The 22644-nt window shown below is 49.1% G+C and overlaps 1 protein-coding gene and 2 long non-coding RNA genes across 3 annotated transcripts in view; 1 reads left to right on the top strand and 2 right to left on the bottom strand.

The window, feature by feature from the left end:
• Positions 1 to 967: 967 nt before the first annotated feature.
• The window catches only part of ZNF629 (zinc finger protein 629), a 30343-nt gene continuing 8666 nt past the window's right edge, over positions 968 to 22644 (top strand). The window contains exons 1-2 of the mRNA XM_058286049.2: positions 968 to 1049; positions 2412 to 2690. Coding sequence (XP_058142032.1) covers positions 2580 to 2690 — 111 coding nt within the window. The 5' untranslated portion in view covers positions 968 to 1049; positions 2412 to 2579. The remainder of the gene's footprint in view (positions 1050 to 2411; positions 2691 to 22644) is intronic.
• On the bottom strand, positions 3542 to 7634 carry LOC101440441 (uncharacterized). Its single transcript, XR_011647188.1, has 3 exons — positions 6507 to 7634; positions 5553 to 5639; positions 3542 to 4246 (listed from the first exon to the last, which is right to left on the bottom strand). It is a non-coding gene; the product is annotated as an uncharacterized lncRNA (long non-coding RNA).
• LOC105744794 (uncharacterized) lies at positions 17591 to 22604 on the bottom strand. The gene is made up of 3 exons (XR_001117747.2): positions 22558 to 22604; positions 18685 to 18822; positions 17591 to 18544 (listed from the first exon to the last, which is right to left on the bottom strand). It is a non-coding gene; the product is annotated as an uncharacterized lncRNA (long non-coding RNA).

Below are 22644 nucleotides of genomic sequence, written 5' to 3' on the forward strand. Positions count from 1 at the left end.
TTATTAAAAATGAAAATAACAAGTGTTGGCAGGGATGCAGAGAAACAGGAACCCTTGTACAGTTGTTGGCGTGAATGTAAAATAGTGTAGCCATTCTGATGAAACAGTGGCCGTTCATCAGAAAGTGACCCGGCGATTCCACTTCTAGGTATATAACCAAAACCACAGAAAGCAGGGACTGGAACACCTATTTGTGCACCAGTGTTCATTGCAGCATTATTCACCATAGCCAAAAGGTGTAAAGAACCCTAGTGTCCACCAACAGATGAAATGATAAACAAAATGCGATATATCCATATACTGAAATATTATTCAGGTGTTAAAAAGAAGAGAAATGCAGGTACATGGTATAACATAGATGAACCTTGAAGCCATCATGTTGAGTGAAATAAGCCAGACACAAAAGGACAAATGTATGTCTTTTATATGAAATAATTAGAATAATGCAAATTCATAGAGGTAACAGAATTGTGGTTACTAGGGGAAAGGGAAATAGGCAGTTATTGCTAAATGAGTATGAATTTTGGTTTAGGATGATGAAAATAGTCTTGAGATCGACAGTGATGCAATTTACACAGTATTGTCAGTGTACTTATTGTCAAAGACTTGTCCACCTAAAATGCTTAAATTTGTTTGTATCATGTATATTTTGCCACAACTAAAAATAAATAAATTATTTAAATTTTTTTAAAAAGTCCTCTTTGCCCCGTAAAGGACCTTCACTTTCCGATTGGCTGTGGCAAGAGGGACTGGCGGCCCCTGACTTGCCAGGTGGGCGGTTACGCCGTGCGGTTGCCTAGGTCACCGTAGAGCGTCCGTACCGATGAGGAGGCGGGGCCAGGGAGCCGACGTCCCGCCCCTACGCACAGCGCGGCTTGGGATTGGCTCATCGCCACTCGCTCACGTCCCCGCCCCGGGCTCGTGCCCCGCCCAAGGCGGTTGGCTGGAGGAATGAGCTCCGAGGAGATCCAGGGGAGTTTTGTTGTCCTGGGCGTGGCTCTTGTCTGGGGAGGGGACCCAATGTCTGGGACACCTGAGTTCCGCTCGGAGTAAGCGCCCCGGTCCGGGGTAGGGAGAGGTTCTTTCTGACTGCCGTGCGCGCCGGGAGGACAGGATCCTGGTCTAGCACATTTCGAGAAACCTCGGAGGAAGGCCGGCCGCTGTCTAAGCCTCAGCGTCCTCGCTGTTCAAAATCCAGATGATCCCCAAGAGCCTCCCGGCCTGAGAGGCCCTGACTCTAGTAAACGCTCTGGGCTTCTCTGGCGTTTGACTTTCTGAAATGTCAATGAATAGGCACCGGCAGCCCAGAACTGGCCTTGGCACTCACTTGCTCTGTGGTCTTGGGCAAGTCACATTCTATTTCTGGGCTGTTTCCTCATTTACAGGGATGGGGCTGAATGTCTTCTAAGGTCCTTTCTAGTTCTTTCTAGCTACAAAATACTCTTATATGCAAAGGTTCTTTGTGAAAGTGTGACATGTTACGCAAATTGTAAGCAATTCACATTATCTTCTCAGCTTCCTTCATGTTTTCTACGCAGATTTTCCCAGGAAGGAGGAAAAAAACTAGAATGGCACAGAAAAAATAAAATAGGGGGTGTCAACATATTCCTGAAAGACTCACTACCTGCAGTTTGGCTCTATAGTTCAACCCGTTTATTTTATAGAAAACTTTTGAGACCTACATCATGCTGCTAATATGAGGAAGAACCCACGTTTTCAGTCCCTTTACACACAGTGTTGGCAAATAGGCATGAACAGGTAAAACCAGGAAATAAAATTGTCCACAGAAATAAAAGCAATTTAATTTGCAGCACTTCCCATTTTCACGTACTTGGGATTTCTGCCCTGCCTACATTTTTTTTGCAAAAACAGAGCAAAAAAAAAGTAAGGTTTCCCTTCTCTCCCCAGCTTTTGCTTTTCCTTTCTGGCAGCCTTGCCCTCCTGACCAGCAGAGCGTCTCAACTTCTAATATTTCAAACCCACCTTTGTAATTTTTCCTCAGTGGTCACCCACCTTCTCCCACACACACACACACACACAAAGGAAAAGAAGAAATCCAACCAAAGGCCCAAATGACATCTACATTTATATGAAGCGTCCAGAATAGGCAAATCTATATATAGAGACACAGAGAGTAGATTAATGGTTGTCTAAAGCCAGGGTAGTGGGGTGTGTTGATACAGAAAATGAGAATGGCTACTAATGAGCATGAGGTTTCTTTTGAGGGTGATGAAAATATTCTAAAATGGTTTATGGTGATGGCTGCACAACTCTGAATCTACTAAAAACTAGAGTTGTACACTTTAAATGGGTGAATTATATGATATGTGAATTATACTTTAAAAAAGCTGTTACAAAAAAAATAATAACCCAACAACAATAAAAGACATGTGCCTTCATTTCTTCCCTAGGTTCTATGTGTTAACATCATCTTACTCTTGAGAAACCTGGGCTGCTGTTCTGGGCCGTTTGCCTGTACAGACATTTCTAGAATCTCCAAGTGTCACTTCCAGGGTGGCCCATCTCCTGTTCTGGACACCACTTTACACTCAGCCCAGCTCCATGTAGCTGAAGGAAGCATGCTAGTTCCCCTGCTCACCTGCTCGCCTGCCTCAGCTGCCACTCCATTTCTTGGCTACTCCAGAGTGAACTGGGATAGAGAAGGAAAGAATATACACAGCAGAATAGAGGTGAGTCTTGTCGGGGATTGGAAACACGAGAAACTTCCTTGGGCAAAATTGGAAAGAAAAAAAGATGTTGAGAAGGAAAAGAATCAACCTTAATCTTTCATGATGTTTTTCCTTCTGGACTACCCAAAACATAACAGTGTTTGAGCAGCTTTCCTTGTGGTATAGGTTGTCTTCTCGCTGGAAGAGTTCTTAGAAAAGAGCATGATTTTATTAGTTTATTCATGACGTTAGTTGTTGAAATTCTACTTCTTTTATATTTTTCTCAAAAATCCACCTTCTTAGGGAAGTCTCCCTTGGCCACCATAACCAAAATTTCAACACCTTCCCCAACCCCAACAGTTCCTAGCCCCTCCCCTGCTTTATTCTTTCTCAGCAGCACTTACTGCTCTCTAACTTACTTATTTTGTTCCTTGTCTGTTTTCCTTAGTAGAATTTAAGCTCTGTAGTGGCAGGAATTTTTGTTGGTTTTGGTTTTGGTTTTGATCTGTTTTGTTGACAATGCTATCTGCATGACCTAAAAGAGCCCACAGTAAGCACTCAATGAACATTTATTGACTGAATCTACTAAGTGCTAGGCACTTTAGTAATAAAGAGGGAGAGACTTAAAAGGGTATTTTGTAAACCTAAGCTAGGAGCAAAGGAGATATCCCTCTCCTGCGGTCCCCCTCTAAAAGAACTCTGGTAGAGTAGAGAAATGCAGAATGACATTTGGGCAGTGAGAGACTAAAGCAGGAGTTCTTAACCTTTTTTGTTCCATGGACCCCTTTGCCAGTCAGGTGAAAACCACAGACCCCTTACTAAGTCCACACTATACTGTGTATTATTTAATAAATAAATCACACCCACACCAACACGTCCCCACGAGAATGTTGGTTTTTTTTTTAATTTTCAAGTCAAGCTTACAGACCCCCTGAAATCTTTCCACAGACCTCTTAGTGGTTAAGAGTCCCTGGACTAGATGATGGGCCTGTAACTCAGAAGTTACCAGTTTCTTTGACTAGACCATCCCATCTAGAGACATGGAGATGGGTCCACTAGATGCCTCCCTGACTACCAGGACTGGTTTCCCAGCCAAGTTCTATCCCTCCGTGTCAGTTTCACTTTTGCAAAAAATTACATCACATTTTTTTTTTTAAGATTTATTTATTTATTTAATTTCCCCCCCTCCCCTGGTTGTCTGTTCTTGGTGTCTATTCGCTGCGTCTTGTTTCTTTGTCCGCTTCTGTTGTCGTCAGCGGCACGGGAAGTGTGGGCGGCGCCATTCCTGGGCAGGCTGCTCTTTCTTTTCACGCTGGGCGGCTCTCCTCACGGGCGCACTCCTTGTGCGTGGGGCTCCCCTACGTGGGGGACACCCTTGCGTGGCACGGCACTCCTTGCGCGCATCAGCACTGCGCATGGCCAGCTCCACACGGGTCAAGGAGGCCCGGGGCTTGAACCGCGGACCTCCCATGTGGTAGACGGACGCCCTAACCACTGGGCCAAAGTCCGTTTCCCTACATCACATTTTTAAGCTTCAGCTCCCTCTTCTGTTAAAGAGGATGATAATACCTTCATATCTGGAAGGATTCAGTGAAATAAAAGATGAAAGAATCTGTTAAGTCCCTGGCACACAGATGTTCATTTATTGTTGGCTGCCCTCCCTGCCTTTTCTTCATGAAGCTACTACTCCTTCTTGTGATTTCCTCCTGTGAATCCAGGCTTGTTACTGTGTTAATCAGATTTTGAGGCTACATTGTCTGCCAGTTTGATAAAAAAAATGTAAAGACTTTTCTTTGGACTTTTTAAGGGTTTGTGGGTTCTGAAATATATATATATTCCTTAGGTAAGGATCAAAGAAGGATGTTAGAGAAAATTGGTGAAAGAGAAGTTGGGGTTGGCACTTGCTTGAGGTTTACTATTTGGCACACAATCCACATAACTTGAATAGCTGACAATAGCCAAGTCCCTGGGCCCTACTCAACATCCCTCTTCAGCCCCAGATGTTCCAGAGGAACACGGCTAAGAGTGGGGCCCTGGCATCAGCTGGCATGAGTTGGAATTATTGGCTCTGCCTGCTACAACAGGGCCCTGAGTTACTTGGGCATTAGAGCCTCAGCCTGTATCAAAATGGAGGATTGACTTTGCCAGAGGTTGGTGAGGCTGAAAGGAGGCCAAGGGGACCTCACTGAGAGAGCACTACTGTTGTTATTTTAGAGCTTGAAATTCAGAATCAGAATCCGGTTGGGTCTTGGCTCCCAAGGCCTAGGGGACACAGCTGGGTCCTAGCCAGAGCTTCTGCTGAATCCTGAGCCCAGCCTCCAGGTCAAGGAGTCTGTGAAATGCTCCCTGCTTTCAGGACTGAGTAAGGCCTCTGCTCTCTCATTCTCTGGGGCTGCCTCTCCAGCCCTCTGCACCCCTAAGGCTCTGAGGGTGCTGCTTCCAGCCAGGACTGGACAGAAACTCGGCATCAGCTCCTTCTCTGGGGCACCTCCTTATGGCACATATCACCTCAGATGTCACCAAGTGTCTGCTAAGTGCTGGTTGCTGGGGAAGTACAGAGATGGATGTGATTTGGACCTGCTCTCGGACACCTTACTGTCTAATGGGGGCGGGGCTGGGGATGTGTGGGATTGTGCCATTTACTCAGCTGATAATTATATATTTCCTGCTCACCTGCCATGCAAGACATTGTATGAGATGCTGACTTGGGCATAGGCACAGAAACCCAGAGGAGGGAGATGGTAGTGGGTGGTCATCCCCACCTAACTCGGTGCCTGGCCTCCAGAAACGTAGATGAGGTGGTGGGTAGATGGAGGGAGGTGGCCGCGGAAGGCTTCGTCAAGCAGAACTAGCCCTGGACCTTACGGAATCGTATTTACTTACTGGAGAAGACGGTGCACAGGTAGGGTGCTGAGGTTCCCGAGGGAGTCTTCGAGGGTTCCTGTCGAGCATGAGTGAACACTTGAATGGCTAGGAGATCCCGGGAAGAAAAATGAGTTAAGGAGGCCGGCTGCTTCTTTCTCTCGTTTGTCTTTACATACACATCCCTTTGCTCTACCTTCCGCTGTGCCCTTCTGACTGAGACGTAGGCACAACAGTTGTGCGAACAACATCACTGCAAGCACAATAGCTGGAGCTGGGGCTCGGAGACGGGGCTGTCCGTGGGAGTGGGGGAACTATGGTGAACTGGGGAGCAGGGCCCCATCTTAAAGTATGGCCACTCTTAAACTGGTTGCTGTGTTTAAGAATGGGGCTCAGCGTTTCCAGCTCTACTGATGCTTCAAAAGAAGCTGGAAATCTGTCTTTACTTAAATGAAATCTCCCGGTTTTTAAATAAATATCAATTTGAATTTAAAAGACACTCTAGCAGCCAAAGGAAACATATTGTCCAGTCGTATCTGCCAATCAGTGACCTCTCCACAGGGAACCAAGAGAGAAGCGGGGCTGGGGCCAGGTTGCACATGGCCTTGAATGTCAAGGCAAGGAGGCTGGGCTGGCGCTTATGGGCAGAGAGTAACCACTAGAATTGATGCAATTTTAGGTTTGGGGCTCTTGTGGAGTGACATATGAAATCAGGGGGGAGTGGCGGGAGGATGGCAGGCTAACTGCAGCAACACGGGTCTACAGCCCTGAGGTTGAAAGATGGTGGCAGTAGGACTGGAAAGGATGCGATGGATGAAAAAGATGAGGACAAAAGGACGGTAGTAAGAGGTCGAGGGGAAAGGAGGGGCAGGAGGACAGATAACTGCGGTTCACCTTGACTGACAATGAGGTACAGTTTGGTTTCGCGCCTGTTGAGATAAACTGAACCACGATCTGGCCATCCCAGCACCTCACCTTGGCAGTCCCGGCTGTGCTCCTCTGCGGCCGAGTGACCTTGGACAAGTCCGTTTACAAAACGCATTTTTTAAAAACAAGTGGCCTACAAAGGAGTGACGACACCACCTACTTCGCATGGCGGGGGCGCGGATTATCGTGGAGGCGAGGGTGGAGGAAGGAACTCGGGGTTTCTCGCCCGGGGCTCGCGAATGCCCCGAGGGCGCTCGCCGGAGGCGCCGGGAGAGGGCGCTCTGCCCGGGGCACCCAGCGCCGCCCGGAGCACCCAGCGCCGCCCGCGGCACCCAGCGCCGCCCGGGGCACCCAGCGCCGCCCGGGGCACCCAGCGCCGCCCGGGGCACCCAGCGCCGCCCGCGGCACCCAGCGCCGGCCGCGGCACCCAGCGCCGCCCGGAGCACCCAGCGCCGCCCGGGGCACCCAGCGCCGCCCGCGGCACCCAGCGCCGGCCGGGGCACCCAGCGCCGGCCGGGGCACCCAGCGCCGCCCGCGGCACCCAGCGCCGCCCGGAGCACCCAGCGCCGCCCGGGGCACCCAGCGCCGCCCGCGGCACCCAGCGCCGCCCGGGGCACCCAGCGCCGCCCGCGGCACCCAGCGCCGCCCGCGGCACCCAGCGCCGCCCGGGGCACCCAGCGCCGGCCGGGGCACCCAGCGCCGCCCGCGGCACCCAGCGCCGGCCGGGGCACCCAGCGCCGCCCGCGGCACCCAGCGCCGCCCGGGGCACCCAGCGCCGCCCGCGGCACCCAGCGCCGCCCGGGGCACCCAGCGCCGCCCGCGGCACCCAGCGCCGCCCGGGACACCCAGCGCCGGCCGGGGCACCCAGCGCCGCCCGCGGCACCCAGCGCCGCCCGGGGCGGACAGCCCCGCGCAGACCCCGCGCCGGGAGTCGGCGTATCCCCAGGGCGGGAGAGGGACGCACCCTCCGGTGCGCACCCCCTAGCGCGTCCCGCGGCCTGGCCCCCTCGCGTCGCCTCTGCCCGCTCGCCCCCCCAGCTCATCAATTCTCCCCTGCTGGGGCTCCCGCAAGGCTGCCGCGCCGAGGCCCCCTCCCGCCTCCCGCGCCCCGCCCCGCCGCGCAGAGGCCCCGGGGCCGAGGCTGGAGCCCCCGCCGCCCGGGCCCGCGATCCCCGAGCGGAACGCAGAGCGCAGCGCGGGCTCCCGGAGACCCAGCCCGGGCAGGAAGCGCGGCGTTCCTCCCGCCCACGAGCCGAGCCTCTCTAGGAGCCGCGGGCTCTGGCTTCTCAGTGGGAATAACCCCTTCCGTCCCAGCAGCCTAAAGCCGTTTCTAGAGGAATTCGTTCGGAGCTGTCTCGCGTGTTGACTCTGGGGCACGTTTCAGTGATTGCAGCGCCTGCCTAGAGAGCAGCAGAGCCTGGCTGCCTGCGCTTGTCTACCAGCCCTGGCACTTGCATGCTGAGCCGCTTCAGGCCGTTCTACAACCTCTCTGAGCCTCTGTTTTCTTTCTTTTTAAAATGGAGGTAAAATTCACATAGCATAAAATTAGCCATTAATCATTTTAAGGTGTACAATTCAGTGCATTTAATACATTCACAACATCGTGCAATCATCACCTCTATGTAATTCCAAGACATTTTCCTCACCCCAAAAGGACTCTTAGTCTCTAGCTTCTATTTTATCTGTAAAGTAATCGTATTTGCCTGCAAAGGTTGCAGGAAGGATTCAATGAATAAATTCCTGAAAAGCACTTAAAGGAATGCCTAACACGTAATAAGCACTTAATACGTGTTAGTTATTATCATCATTTTTACTGCTACCTTTTAAAAAAAGAAGTGTTGGTTAGAGGGTCAGTGTTGTGAAATAACAACAAGGAACGTGGCAGAAATAAGAAAGAGTTATTCACTGAGGGCCTCCTATGTGCTAAGTTCCTTTCATACCATATGTCTATGACCTGAGGGCAATTCTGCCATGAAAGCATTATTATTATTCCTATTTTATGGGTAATTAGTCTTGTAACAGAGTATGTGTCAGAGGCTAGATTTGAACTCAAAAGTGCATGTTTGGAGCAGATGTGGCTCAAGTGACTGAACTCCTGCTTCCCACATGAGAGGTCCCAGGTTCGGTTCCCGGTGCCTCCTGAAGAATCAAAAACAAATAAGCTAAACAAACGAAAAAACCAACGCAGGGAAGCTGATGTGGCTCAGTGGCTAAGCACTGGCTTCCCACATAGGAGATCCTGCTGGGTTCAATCCCCAGCCCCCGGTACATTAAAAAAAAAAAAAAAAGAGAGTGTGTGGCTTTCCCCCTTCTCACTGCTCTCTGATTTTGAAAATATTTTCTGGGGCTCCTGTCTAAAGCATGAAAACCCATGGTGCTGTCGCTAGCATGAATGTCCAGTGAGTCCAGAGCTGAGGAGGCTGTGTAAAACCACCTGATTTATACAGCAGGATAAAAATCAACCATGAATGGACCCACCCCTGGGGTAGACCCCATCCTTGCTTAATAAAAGGATCTTGGGACCTTAAAAAGAACTAAGTTGCAGACATCCAAAGAGACAAAGGCACTGAGTATATGTTTCAAGGATAAAACAGTGTTAGCACCTGTGTACTCTAACACCGAGAACAGGGTGGCGCTTTGCCGGGATCGTTCATCCAGTCAGTGGTTGAGTCAGGACTGGAACCCTGCACCCTGGCACTCCATCCATGTTGCATTAAATTCTTTCTGTGCATACGGCCAGGGCAGTGAGTGTCCCACACGGTAAATGAGGTCATAATGTACACGGGGGTGCAGGGAAGTGGACTTGGCCCAGTGGTTAGGGCGTCCGCCTACCACATGGGAGGTCCGTGTTTCAAACCCCGGGCCTCCTTGACCCATGTGGAGCTGGCCCATGCGCAGTGCTGATGCACACAAGGAGTGCCACCCCATGCAGGTGTGTCCCCCACGTAGGGGAGCCCCACGCGCAAGGAGTGCACCCCGTAAGGAGAGCTGCCCAGCGCGAAAGAAAGTGCAGCCTGCCCAGGAATGGCACCGCACACACGGAGAGCTGACAGCAAGGTGATGGAACAAAAAGAAACACAGATTCCTGGCGCTGCTGACAACAGAAGCGGACAGAGAAACAAGATGCAGCAAATAGACACAGAGAACGGGTGACTGGGGGGAGGGGAGAGAAATAAATTAATTAATTAATTTTTTAAAAAATGAACGTTATAAAAAAAATGTACACGGGGTACAAAGGAGCTTAGCATGTCTCTGGGTTCAAAGGCCACATGTGCTTTCTCCAGCAAGGAAAATCATGCCCATCCAGCATGGGATGTTTTCTAATGAGGCTTATTTTAATTCTTTGCTTTTTCACTTCTTTTTATATTTCAGAAGAAAAAATTTATTTAGTTAAAAAATTTTTTCAAATGGTATAAAAAAATGTTAAGTGAAAAGCTGGAGTCTCCCTCCTGCCTGTGCCTTTCCCAGCCCCCATTTCCTTCTCTTGACCACCATTTCCAGATTCTTGGGTGTCTCTCCAGAGACAGTGGAGGCGTATGAAAGTATCTCCTTTTAGAAGAACACAAAAGTGATAGCACAGTATAGATACTGCTTTGCCCCTTGCTTTTTTCACATAATGTATTTTGGAGAATGTTCCATGTCAGTTCGTACATATTGGCTTCATTTCTTTTCAGTTCCTGCATATTCCATTATATAATATACCATAATTTACTCGATCAGATCCCCTGATGGTGGACATTGAGGTTATTTTCAGTCTTTTGCTATAAAAAACATTTCAACGAATGTCATTTTGCATACATCTTTATGTGCATGTGCAATGGTACCTATAGGATATAAAAATGGAATTGCCAGATCAAAGGGTGTGGGCATTTTAAATTTTGATCACTGTAACCAAATTGTCCCTCAAAGAGGCAGTGCAGGGAAGTGGATTTGGCTCAACTGATAGGGCGTCGGCCTTCCTTATAGGAGGTCCAGGGTTCAAACCCAGGGCCTCCTGATCCACATGGTGAGCTGGTCCACGTGCAGTGCTGATGCGCGCAAGGAGTGCTGTGCCACACAGGGGTGTCCCCCGTGTAGGGGAGCCCCATGCACAAGGAGTGTGCCCCATAAGGAGAGCTGCCCCGTGCGATAAAAGTGCAGCCTGCCCAGGAGTGGAACCGCACACATGGAGAGCTGACGCAGCAAGATGACACAACAAAAAGAGATGCAGATTCCTGGTGCTGCTGACAAGAATACAATGGACACAGTAGCACACACAGCGAATGGACTCAGCAGACAACTGGAGGAGGGGGGGAGATAAATAAATAAAAAATAAATCTTTAAAAAAAAAAAAGAGGCAGTGAAGATATATACTTTCACTAAGAAAGTGTGAGTGCCTTCTCCCCGTAGTATATAATCCAAACTATTTATATTTGATAACCTCTTATGGAAAGAAAGAGGAAGGAAGGAAGGGAGGGAGGAAGGAAGGTAGGAAAGTATTTCGTGGCTGATTTTATTTGCCTTAAAAAGCTTGTTTCATCATAAACACTGGTAAGAGGAAATTGAAACCTAATTTAGAAGATGTGAGATTTTAAGAAAGCATTTTGCTTCTTTGAATGAATATATATCTCCTGACCTGACTTGGACGAGTGTAATGAGAGAATTTGCCAATGAGATCCATAAGCCACCTGCCTCTTGGAGAAGAGGTGACAGAACAGTGGAGATGAACAAGTCCCAATTAAAAAAAAAAAAATGTGGCGGCGGGGGGGGGGGGGGGGAGTGGAGATGAATGCTGCAAACAAGAGGGCAAGAAAATTATTGTTTAACCCAGCAGGGCCATCATACAGAAGGTTCGTGAATAAGATGGCATGGGGTAGGGAATAGAGTAAGAGCCTCAAACCCTACAGGATGGCATTAAATCCCAGCCCTTGCTAGCTGAGTAACCTTGAGAAAGGATAATCTCTCTGAACTTCGATTTCTTCAGTATAACATAAGGGCAGCAATAGCCATCTGTAGAGTTTTGGCAAATACTAATACAGCTCGTACAAAATGCTTGGCACAAAATATGTTAAGGTGGAAGAGAAAGAAGATTAAATCCAAGTCTTCCGGGTTTCAGACCCCAGACCTCTGGGGGAAGGGGAGGGGGGCCTGACAGATGGCACAGTGACAGAGCAGTTTGAAGCGAGAGCAGGTGGATTGCCCCTGTGAAGGGCAGGCTTACTCCAGGCCTAGGGGTCACTCTAAAGGATGAAAACAACAAAATACCATCTTCTTCTTGTCTGTTGCGTTTTCTAGGGCCACCATGTCGTACTCTTTGTGAATGGCCTCCTGGAGTTGGGCAAGGAGGAGAGACTGTACGGAGCAGTTTGGCATTATTTATGAATTCCAAAAATAGATATTGGATTATGTTTATGAACTGGTCTTTTCCTCTGAGCATATTCGATTATATTGGATTCAGAAGTTTACTTGATTAAATAATGATTGAGGCTTTGATTGGGCCATGTCAGTAGGATGTTGGTGGGCGGGGACTTACAGAAAAACTGCACCGTAGAGAAGGGAGATTGGAGTTTTGAGCTGGAGCTGGGGAAGTGAACACACAGGAGAAGAACACAGAGGAAAAGAGACGACTCCTTAGACACGGCAGAAGCCCCGGGGCGAGAAGAGACAGAACCCTTCACCTGAGAGTCTACAGCTGGCCTTGTGGAGCGAGCACAGCAGCTGAGCCCGGAGACAAAGGGAGCCCCGGGAAGAGAGGAACCCAAGAAGCCTGAATCCTTGCAGATGTCGGCAGCCATCTTGTCCCAACACGTGGCAGTAGACCTCGATGAGGGAAGTAACTTACACTTCATGGCCTGGTAAGCTTCTACCCCAAATAAATACCCTTTATACAAACCATCAGGTTTCTGGTGTTTTGCATCAGCACCCTTTGGCTGACTAATGCACGGTGTAACTTCAGTGCTTAAAACTCAACATTCTGTGAATCCCTTATTGGGATTTCTCCTGGCTGGGCTGTGTGGTCAGTAACGGTAGCTTTACTGGCTAACCTTACTGCAGCCATCCTCTGTATCACATGGATGGGTGGGACTTTGCCCATCTGTCCATGTGTTGGACCAGGTCCAGAACTAGGGGATGAGTGGAAGATGTGACCCTATGCATCACAAAATATCATCTTGAGGAGAACACACAGGAGAACTTGCTCCCAAATCTCACATGAATTATATAACCCATCTTTGCCTGGACCTCAGCAAATACATGACCCATTTTCAGCAGTTGTATAAACTGTTTACATCATATGATTTATGTACTGATCTTGGCTTCATGTTATCATCCCTGGCTCCCCCACCTCCGCCTTAATTTCCCTTTATCGTGTTATTTTTTATCTTGTGACTGATACTACTAATTCTACTATCACAGCTCTAATGACCAACATTTAGCAGCTGTGAGCCTTAGTAGCTGCCAGGCACCTGTTGTTTAATATGGAGCTCTACAAATGCCTCAAGTCCTTTTTGAAACCAAGCAAAGTATAAATAAAGAAACACAACTGCAAAATTCCTTCATCTCCTTTATGGGACCCACTTAAAGTTCCCATGTTAACCTTATATATTAGAGAAAAACTTCGTATCTTCATAGCTCTTCATAGTTCTCCTTCATGAAATTGTCCTTGAAAATTAACAAACCTACAAAGCAAAACAAGCACTTCATAGCAGCCAGAAGCCATTAGTTTAGTAACAATAATCTTGTGAAACCCAACCCCTAAGTCCCCAATGAAGGAAGAGGTGATCGCTAGGAGCTCACAAAGAATCGCAGTGCCAGGCCAACTTCACATCCTTTAGATAGTGATTTCAAGAATAGCCATTGACAATGATGAGCGCTAGCTCTGTGCCAGGCACTGTTCTTAAGAGTATTTGCATCTTAACTCGCTGAACCCTCACATCCACACTATGAGATGAGGTAGGGACTACTTTGTACGATTATAAGGTTACTAGGTTAGTAGACCAAGGAAATTCTATTGATCTAGTTTATGTGCATCATTTAGACAAGATGGATAGATCTGGGCCGATGGTCGAATATTGAGAGTTACAACAAATTTATAAACAATGATCCACAAAAGCCAGATACGCACTCAGAGATTTGACCCAATATTTCTATTTCTAGAATTGTATTTTAAGAAAATACCCAAAATTTGGAGACATATTTCTCAAAGATGTTCCTCCAAGTTTCATTTATAACAGCAAAAAATAAATGGAGGCATTGTAAATATTTGGCAAGGGGGAAATGGCTCAGCAAAATGTGGTATCTGTGGAACATTTGCCAAAATTATGGCTGTGAAGATAATGAAGCAACTAAACTTACAACTAGATACAAAAAAAAAACAGCTTTAAAATATAAGAAATGCAGTGGAAAATAAGTGACAATTTTTATCCATACTTTCTTTAATATGATTATATTTATGTATTTTTTATTAGAGAAGTTGCGAGCCTAAAAAACAATCATACATAACATGCAGAATTCCCATACATCACCCCTCCACTGACACTTTACACTGTTGTGGAGCATTTGTTATAGATTACGAAAGAACATGATCAGACTATTACCACTAACTATGGTCCACAGTGTACACTTGGTATATTTTTTCCAAACATATCCTATTATTAACACTATGCGTTAGTCTTGTACATTTGTTATAGTTGATGAGAGAACACTCTCATATTTGTACTGTTAACTACAGTCCACCTTTCACCGCATGGGTCACTGTGTTACACAGTCCCTGCCCTGTACATTCTATCCAAAGTGTACACTCATGGCTCTGACTTTCATCCCAGAGTTGTGCAGTCATCACCCCAGTAAACCTTAATGTTTTCCTTAATCCAAAAGGAAAATCCCATCCCCCCATTTACTGACACTTAGTACCTTCTTTGACATTGATGCAAGCATATTACAATTTGCTGTTAATTGTACTTATAAGTTACGTTGTGTTTTCCCAAACACTGCTATATTCTTACCACCTTGCTATAGTGACATACATTTGTTCTAGTTCATAGAAGAACATTCTTGTATTCGTACTATTAACCACAATCCTCATCTACCTCCGGGTTCACTGTTATTCAGTCCCTGGATATTCTCCAGCTTTCTTCCAATTGACATTTACATTCCTAGACTACCCCTTGATTATATATTTTTAAGAGAAGTTTGGAAAGCTGATGTAGCTCAAGTGATTGGGCTCCCATCTATCATATGGGAGGCCCAGGGTTCGATTCCTGGGGCCTCCTGGTGAAGGCAAGCTGGCCTGTGTCACAGAGAGCTGACGGCCCACACTGTGGAGAGCTGGCACAGCAAGATGACGCAACAAGGGGAGATGCAGAGGAGAGACAAGTGAGAGACCCGAGCAGACCAGGGTCCTGAGGTGGCTTAAGGAATTGAGTGCCTCTCTCCCATGTGGGAGGTCCTGGGACAGGTTCCCGGTGCCGCCTAAAGAGAAGACGAGAAGAGAAGACAAGCAGATACAGAAGAGTGCACAGTGAATGGACACAGAGAGCAGACAGCGAGAGTGGGCGGCGGGGGGCGGGGATTAAATAAAATAAAATTTAATTTAATTTAAAAAGAGAGTTTACCGCACAAGTATACATAAAATACAGGATTCCTAGATAGTACTTTTATAGTGTTAAAAAAAAAATGTATTTACCCACAACTTCCTTATAAAGAAAAAAAAAAAGAAAAGAAAGCGAGCAATCAACAAAAAAGTATTTAAGCCAAAGATGAAAGATGTTGCTAATTAGCAGGAGAATCAAGGAAGAAAGAAAACTGAGGGTTGATGCATCCAGACGCCTCGCTTAATTGTCCCACTCATCTGAGTCATCGTCTCCACTTTACAAATGAGGAGAGGGAGATTTAGAGAGGTTCCAGTAATTTGCACAAGATCTGGCAGCTGGTAGGAGATGGAACTGACATAGGTCTGCCCTGCCTTCATGTCCTTCGACACTACCTGGTTTCCCAAAATATAGAAGAGGGCTGCCAGCCCACAGTGCTTTCAGGGAATTTATGAAAAGGTGCCCTTCAGGGCAGACAAATTACAGAAATAACCCTCCTCTGAGCAGAGGCCGCTCCTTTTGGATGGTGCCTCAGCTGAAATGCAGCCCATATCTGCTCCTGCACCCAGCACCTTTGTGCAGGAAAAACTGCCCAGGTGCCCACACAGCGGGCAGAAGGGTGTCCAGGTGATTTTAGGTGGTTTCTGCCAGGGTGCCAAGAGAACTGGGAGAAACGTGGTCCTTCTGGTTCTCCTTCAGGGCATTTGAGTCCACGAAAGAGAAAGTCTCAGATTGGTGCTACGCCGTGAACCTCTCCCTTTCTTTCTTTTACACACACAGGCACACACACACACACACACTCATAAGCCCCTGAGACCCAAAGCCTTGGCCTTAATTAGGCAACAGTACCTGAGTAGTATTTATTAACATTGTTTTTCATTGTTTTTATTTTTAGTAAAAATTCAAAATTCTGGTAAAATTCAAATAACATAACATTTATCATTTATCTGTTTTAAAGTGTTCATTTCAGTGGTGTTCTGTTCATTCACAATGTTGTGCAACCATCACCATCATCTAATTCCAGAACCTTTTAACCATTCCAAAAATAAACCCTATATCCTTTAAGCAACCACTCCCCATGCCCCCTGCCCCCACCTGGCAACCACTAATGTGATTTCTGTCTATGGATTCTGGATATTTCAGATAAATGGAATCACACACTGTATAGCCTTTTGTATCTGGCTTCTTTCATTTAGCATATTGTTTTCAAGATCCATCCATGTAGCATGGATCAGTCCTTCATCTTTTATGGCTGAATAATATTCCATTACATGGATATACATACATTGTTTATCCATTCATCCATCGAAAGACATGTAGGTTGTTTCCACCTTTTTTTGACTGTTGTGAATAGTGCTGCTATGCACAGTCATGTACAAGGTATTTTTTAATCAATTTTATTGATACATATTCAAAAAGCATACAATCCACCCAAAGCGTATAATCGATGGTCTTTGGTGTTATAATGTAACACTGATCGAAGTGGTGAATGCACAACTCTGTGATCATGTATAAGTTTTATTTGAACACCTGTTTTCCGTTATTTTGGGTATATACTTGGGAGTGGAATTGCTGGGTCATGTGGTAATTCTATATTTAACTTTTTGAGGGACTGCCAAACAGTTTTCCACAACGGCTGCGCCATTTTTACATTCATACCGGCAACCTCCACATCCTTGCTGTTTTAGTTTCCTGACTGCTAAAACAAATCCCATACAGCGGTTTGGCTCAACCGGAAATGGAATTTATTGGCTTGTGGTTTTGAGACTAGGAGAAGAACAAGCAAGATGATGTCTTCTCCCCGGAGACTGAAGACTGTGGAGCTCTGGGGCTGGCTGTTGGAGACCCACGGTCATTAGCTTTTCTGTCAGATGACTGGACATGGTGGCATCCTTCTTTTTCTTCTGGGTTTCGTTGACTTCCGGCTTCTGGCGGCTCCTCCACGGCTTCTCTCTCTGTGGGCTTCCCTTGAGGGCCTCCAGGAACAGGACTAAGACCCCTCCTGATCCTTTTGGGGCCCCACCCTACATGAAAGGGTCCTCTTGACAACGGGTTCACAGCCACAGAAATGGATTGAGATTAAGAGTGTGGTTTTGGAGGTACAGCACTCCAAGCTACCACTCTCACCAACACTGAGTCTTCTCTGTTGTTGTTGTTTTTTGACGGTTCTCATCCAAGTGGGTGTGAAGTGGAAGCTCATTGTGGTTTTCATTTGCATTTCCTTAATGACTAACACTTCATGTGCTTGTTGGTCATTTGTTTATCTTCTTTGGAGAAATGTCCACTCAAGTCCTCTGCACATTTTTTTTTCAAATTGGGTTGGCTGTCTTTCGATGATTGAGTTGTAAGACTTTTTTTTAGGTATGTATTGGGTACTAGACCCTTATCAGGTAGAGGTTTTGCAGATATTTTCTCCCATTTCAGTAAGTTGTCTTTTCTTGCTTATGTTTTCAGTGTCATATCTAAGAAACCATTGCCAAATCCAAGATCATGAAGATTTACTTACTTTAAATGTTTATAAAAGTTTTATAGTTTTAGCTCTTATATCTTTAGGTCCTTGATCCATTTTTATTTAATTTTTTACTATGGTGTAAGGTAAGAGTCTAACTTCATTCTTTTGCATTGTATTTATATTTATAATTGCCTGTAATTTATGAGAAGCATTAGTCTATCATATTAGTATTGCTATGTTTCTTTCAGTTAATATGAGTCAAACTGAAGTAAAATATGAAAAATAACAGTACCGAGAGTCCCTGATGTGGCAAAGACAGTGAATAAAAGTTGGGCATTCCTCCTGCAGGGAGACATTGCCGAGGGTGAGGGCAGCGGTCTAGAAGCCACTGTGCTCAGGCTTCACGGAAGAGATGGGATTTATGTGGGTTCTGGAGCAGGGAAGCCCCCGACAGTTGCTTTGTGACTGGAATACGTTATCCGGCCTGTCTGAACCCGTTTCCTTACGAGTAAAAGGAGGAGGATGCTTCCTGCCTCGCACGTATGGAGAACCCAATGCCCATCTGCGTGTGACAGCACTACAGGCCCAGCTACCGCCCACCCCTGCCGTGGGGGGACATTCGAGCAGGCCCGGGACGGACGCTCAGGATGTGCGGAAGGAGGGAGGACAGGGGGAAGCACCCTAGAGAAGAGGGGAGCCACAGCAGGAGCAGGCCGAGGAGTGGGTGGACTCCGGGTCCGCGGGAGGGTGGGCTTGGCCGGAGGGCGTCGTGCGGGAGGCAGGAGGCCGGGCCCTCGGGGAGTGTGGCCCTCACTGTTTTAGAGGCACGATTCTGGGTTCCTGGGGGTGTGCCAGTGGTGGAATCGGGCCTCAAGTGTTTTGAGAGCGTAATGATTTTTAAAGGTATTTTGATTGTGGCAGTACGACATCCCCCTCCTCCTGTCTCCAGCCTGTCTCATCCTTAGGCCCAGTCGTGCATTTGCTCCCGGGGTGACCAGAAACCTCCCAGGTCAGCCCATGCATCACATATATGGGCAGGAAATCCGTCACGCTTGTCTTAACGTGGCCTGGATCAGGAGAAACATGAAAAAGAAGTCAACATATCATTTTAATACCGTAACCTCCATTCCCAACCTTATACCTTAAATATTTACTGTTTACAAAATATTTTTTTAATTGGAAATCATCGAACAGAACAAAAGATTACCTAGTGTGTCTCCCTCTCACCCCAGGCTCTCAGTCCTTCTTCCCAGGCATTTGCGCATCCTCCCCAAAATAGCCAAGGTACATGAAAAATTCTTCGTAGATTCATAGACTCTCATGGTTGGAGAACATCTGATCTCACCTGTCATTTGCAGATGGGGAAACTGAGGCCCAAGTAGGTCCGTGACTAGAGTTATTTCAGGTCACATTTTAAGGCAAATATTTGGTTACAAAACAGTATACGTATTTTTTAACCATGTACACAATTATATAAAGTTATTCTGACTCTTAAAAAATATAGTTCTATAGTTTCCAAAATTAAAATGAAAAAAACCAACTGTCCATTAATAATGAGTAGTGCATGGCGGTATTCTGAGGAGGAACCCAGCAGGGCTGTTAGGGAGACCCATGGCACAACGGATGGCTGGGAGAAGGGGCAGGAACCCAGGGTACAGCGAACCTGACAGAGGGACAGGAGAGTGAGCAGGAGCATCCCAAAGGAGGACGCCAAAGGCCTGAGGCCTCACTGGCTGAGGAGATGCAAAGTAGGGTAACCACCCCCCCAAGCCTTGGGGAGCAGGATGACAGGGTGTCGTGTAGGGAAATGGAGCAGGTGGATGTGGGGTGGCCGCTGGGCAGAAAGGTCTGTTAAACGGATGGGGGGAAAGAGCAGGGCCTCAAGGCCAGGGGCAGGGCTGGGCAGCTGACAGCTGAGGATCTGGAAGCAGGAGATTCCTGAGGTTTTCGAGGAAGAGAATATAATGGAAAGACTTAGGTGTGCGCCTTAGGAAATGCAAATAGCGTGCCAGGAGGGCAGGACTTTCTGCGAGAAGCCTTAGGGCGTGCCTGTGGGTGCCTGCGGGGAACCCTGTGGGTGCCTGCGGGGAACCCGTAGAGGAAGCATGGCCTCCCAGGCCTCGGGCCCAGCCCTGGTCCCACACTGGAGGACATGGTCCTGGAGAGCAGTGCCCCCACACCCTGTGGCATGCACCTCTCCAGGGAAGGAGGCGCGTCCTTCCCGGCGGCCACCGCTGCTACCTGTGGCCCGACAGCCTCTGCGGTGAGAAGGGGCCTCCTCCGCCCTGGCGTTCTCGGCCTGCGCGTCCTGTCGTCTAGATCCTCCCCCAGCTGAGGTTGGGAGGAGATGGCGGGCCCCCACGTCCTCCCCAGGCTGACCAGCCCCTGGGTTGTCTCAGGACATGCTTCCAACCACCAGGCTGAGGGCGGTGAACTCTGCTGAGGAAACCGAGGCAGGCCTGGCCAGAGTTAGGCCGCTCCTTCTCTTTGGGAAGGGGAACCAACTCCTGCTGCGCCGTGTGCTGTGAAACGCGTTAACTCGTCCAACTGTCCTGTTCAAGGTTCAAGGAAATGGGACCCCTTTCCAAAGAAGAGGAAGCCAAATCCCCGAGAGGCAAAGTCTGTGGCCCAGGGCCACAGGAGCCAGGGAGGACAGCGCGGGGTCGGGACCCCAGCCCTCCTCCAGGACCTCACTGCGATCGCAGCAACCTGGGGACATGGGGGCCCAAACGGAGGGCCTCTGTGGGGGCTGCAGAGCCATGAGCTGGGGGAGCGTGGCAGTGGGTGGTCTGTGAAAGGCACCTCTGCAGGCGCTCCCCTGCCCAGAGGGTCTCCCCCGGCGGCTCGGCCAGCTGCCTGCGGGAAGGGACATGGCACCGTTGCCTGCGGTCAGAGCAGCCCTCGCTTCCTGGCGAGCGGGATGCCCAAAACTGTGCCTGGAGTGGGCTCTGCCCAGACTGGGGTGCCGTGCCCTTCCCCTCTCCAACTCCTAAAGCAAGATGGGGCAATGGCAGGGCCGAGGGGCTTACCCTTTGACCCCCCGAAATGCTTGAAGAGCTGATTTGAGCCATGGCGGCTCCAGAGCCAGCATGCCTAGGTTTGAATCCAACTCGGTCACTTGCTAGTTGTGGCAAGTGACTTACCCTCGTTGTCTTTAGGGAAATACTAATATTGCGTCATGAGCTGTGAAGGTTCCAAACACTTGAAACCGTGCCTGGCACGTAGTAAGTGCTCAATTGCTGTCACTGTGTCAGGCGCTACCTCCCTCACCTTTAGCACTCTGAACCTGGGGACACAGACTCGGGGGCACAGAGTCTATACCTGCAGTCTAATAGGTGGTGGAACCTCACAGTGAAGGACTATTGGTGTGATGAAGCCACCCCTCAGCCTCAGGGTTGGGGACACAATCAGCGTGATAGGGACTGTGACGGACTGGACAGCCAGTTCCCCCTTAAGGAAGGAAACCATTGCCCAGCGACAGCCAGTTGTTGTCAGGTAAGACTTGGGTGGCTGGATTTTCAAAAGAAGCAGGACATTCAAATTTGTATGTGAAATGTTCTGATTTTTAAATGTGCCAATTAATTCGGTTAAAAAACAAACAAGCCAAACTAAACTCTCCGTGAGCCTCCACTGCAGAGATGTCCTGAGCACGTGACACGCCTCCACCCTGTGGCAGGCTGAAGAGTGGTGAGGGCTGAGCTGTCGCAGGCCCCTCTGACCCAAGCCCCTTCTCACCTGTCCCGCTGTGAGAGGAACAGGAAGTCTGCGGCTAAATGTAGCTGCACAGCCGGAGTCCAGCAGTGCCCCGTCTGCCCAGCCCGAGGATGTGGTCATTGCGCTTCCTTGCTGAATACTAATTGAGCACCTACTACATGCCAGGCCCGGCCTAGGCTCCCAGGCCACAGCAGCGAGGGGAACAGGCGAACGTGTCTGCCCTGGCGGAGCTGACAGGAAAGCACGTGTGTGAAGGGCTGGGGGAAGGTGGGCAGCGAGTGGTCTGTCAAGAGTGACAATGTGCTGTGAGAAAGAGAGCAGGGAAGGGGGACAGGAGGGGCACCGGCCCGAGGTGAGAGCAAGGGGCTGAAGGCAGCAACAGCCAGGATGAGATGGGGGCAAGCCTGGATGGGAGGGCAGGTGGAGAGAGACAGCGCGGGGGAAGGAGCAGAGGCGGGTCCGCGCTTGCCCGTCTCACCCTTCCTGAACCCCAGATACTGCGAGGGGCCGCGTGCTCCTCAGCAGGGCCCACTGCCCTCGGCGTGGCTTGTTCCTCCCCCAGCTCCCTCCGATCTCTCACAGGGAGTGCTCGCCTGTGACACCGCTGCGAGACACACACACACACACACCTCTTCTCGAGTTTGAAGAGCCTGATTCTTGATCAAGCCTGAGGAGCTGCGCTCAGCGCGGGGCCCAGGCAATAACGGGCTGCAGCCTGCAAATGTGCACATAAATAATACCCCGACCTGGTGCTTCTCAGGCCTCGGTCTCCTGGCCTGCAGAATGGGGGGAGAACATGCGGTCCCCCTGGTGGGACTGTGGTGAAAAGGTAATGAGATCAAGGCTGGAAGATTTGGGGGGCGCGGGGGAAAGATCCTAGTGGTCCAGGGACTGTAAACGTTTTCCTGCTGTGAGCTGGGTGCCCCTAAGCGCCTGGGAAAGCTCTCACTCTCCCGGGCCAGGAGGATCCGCCTTGGCTTCCCTCCTGTCCCGGGGCCTCAGTCTCCTCCTGGAAGGAGCCGGTGGGAGCAGAGGGACTGGCGCCCGCTTCCGGTTGGGACGGCCACAAATCCCCTCCTGGCTGCACTTGTCCCCTCAGCCCAAACCCTTGTCCTGATGATCGCATTCCTGCCGTGTTTGGTCTGGAGGATGTTCCAGCTCCCGGCCGCCTGCCAGCCCCTGCCCCAGCCCCCCCGACACAGGCTGCCGAGCCCCAACCTGGGGTCCGAGTCCCAACAAAGGCAGGCCCCAGGGGACCAGCAAATGCCAAATCTGAGCACAGGCTTTCCAGGCACAGCTCGCGGAGCAGTCCCCGAGCCCCTCGCTGGCCTCTGGGTCCCCTGAGATGGGTGCTGGCCTATCTTACCCGCTCCCACAGGAGACAGAGAGAGGATGTCGTCTCAGCCACCTCCCTGCCCCCCTGTCCCTTTTTTCCCAGGCTGTGGGAGGCAAA

The sequence above is a fragment of the Dasypus novemcinctus genome, chromosome 23, assembly GCF_030445035.2.
Source record: "Dasypus novemcinctus isolate mDasNov1 chromosome 23, mDasNov1.1.hap2, whole genome shotgun sequence".
NCBI classification, from domain to species: domain Eukaryota; kingdom Metazoa; phylum Chordata; class Mammalia; order Cingulata; family Dasypodidae; genus Dasypus; species Dasypus novemcinctus.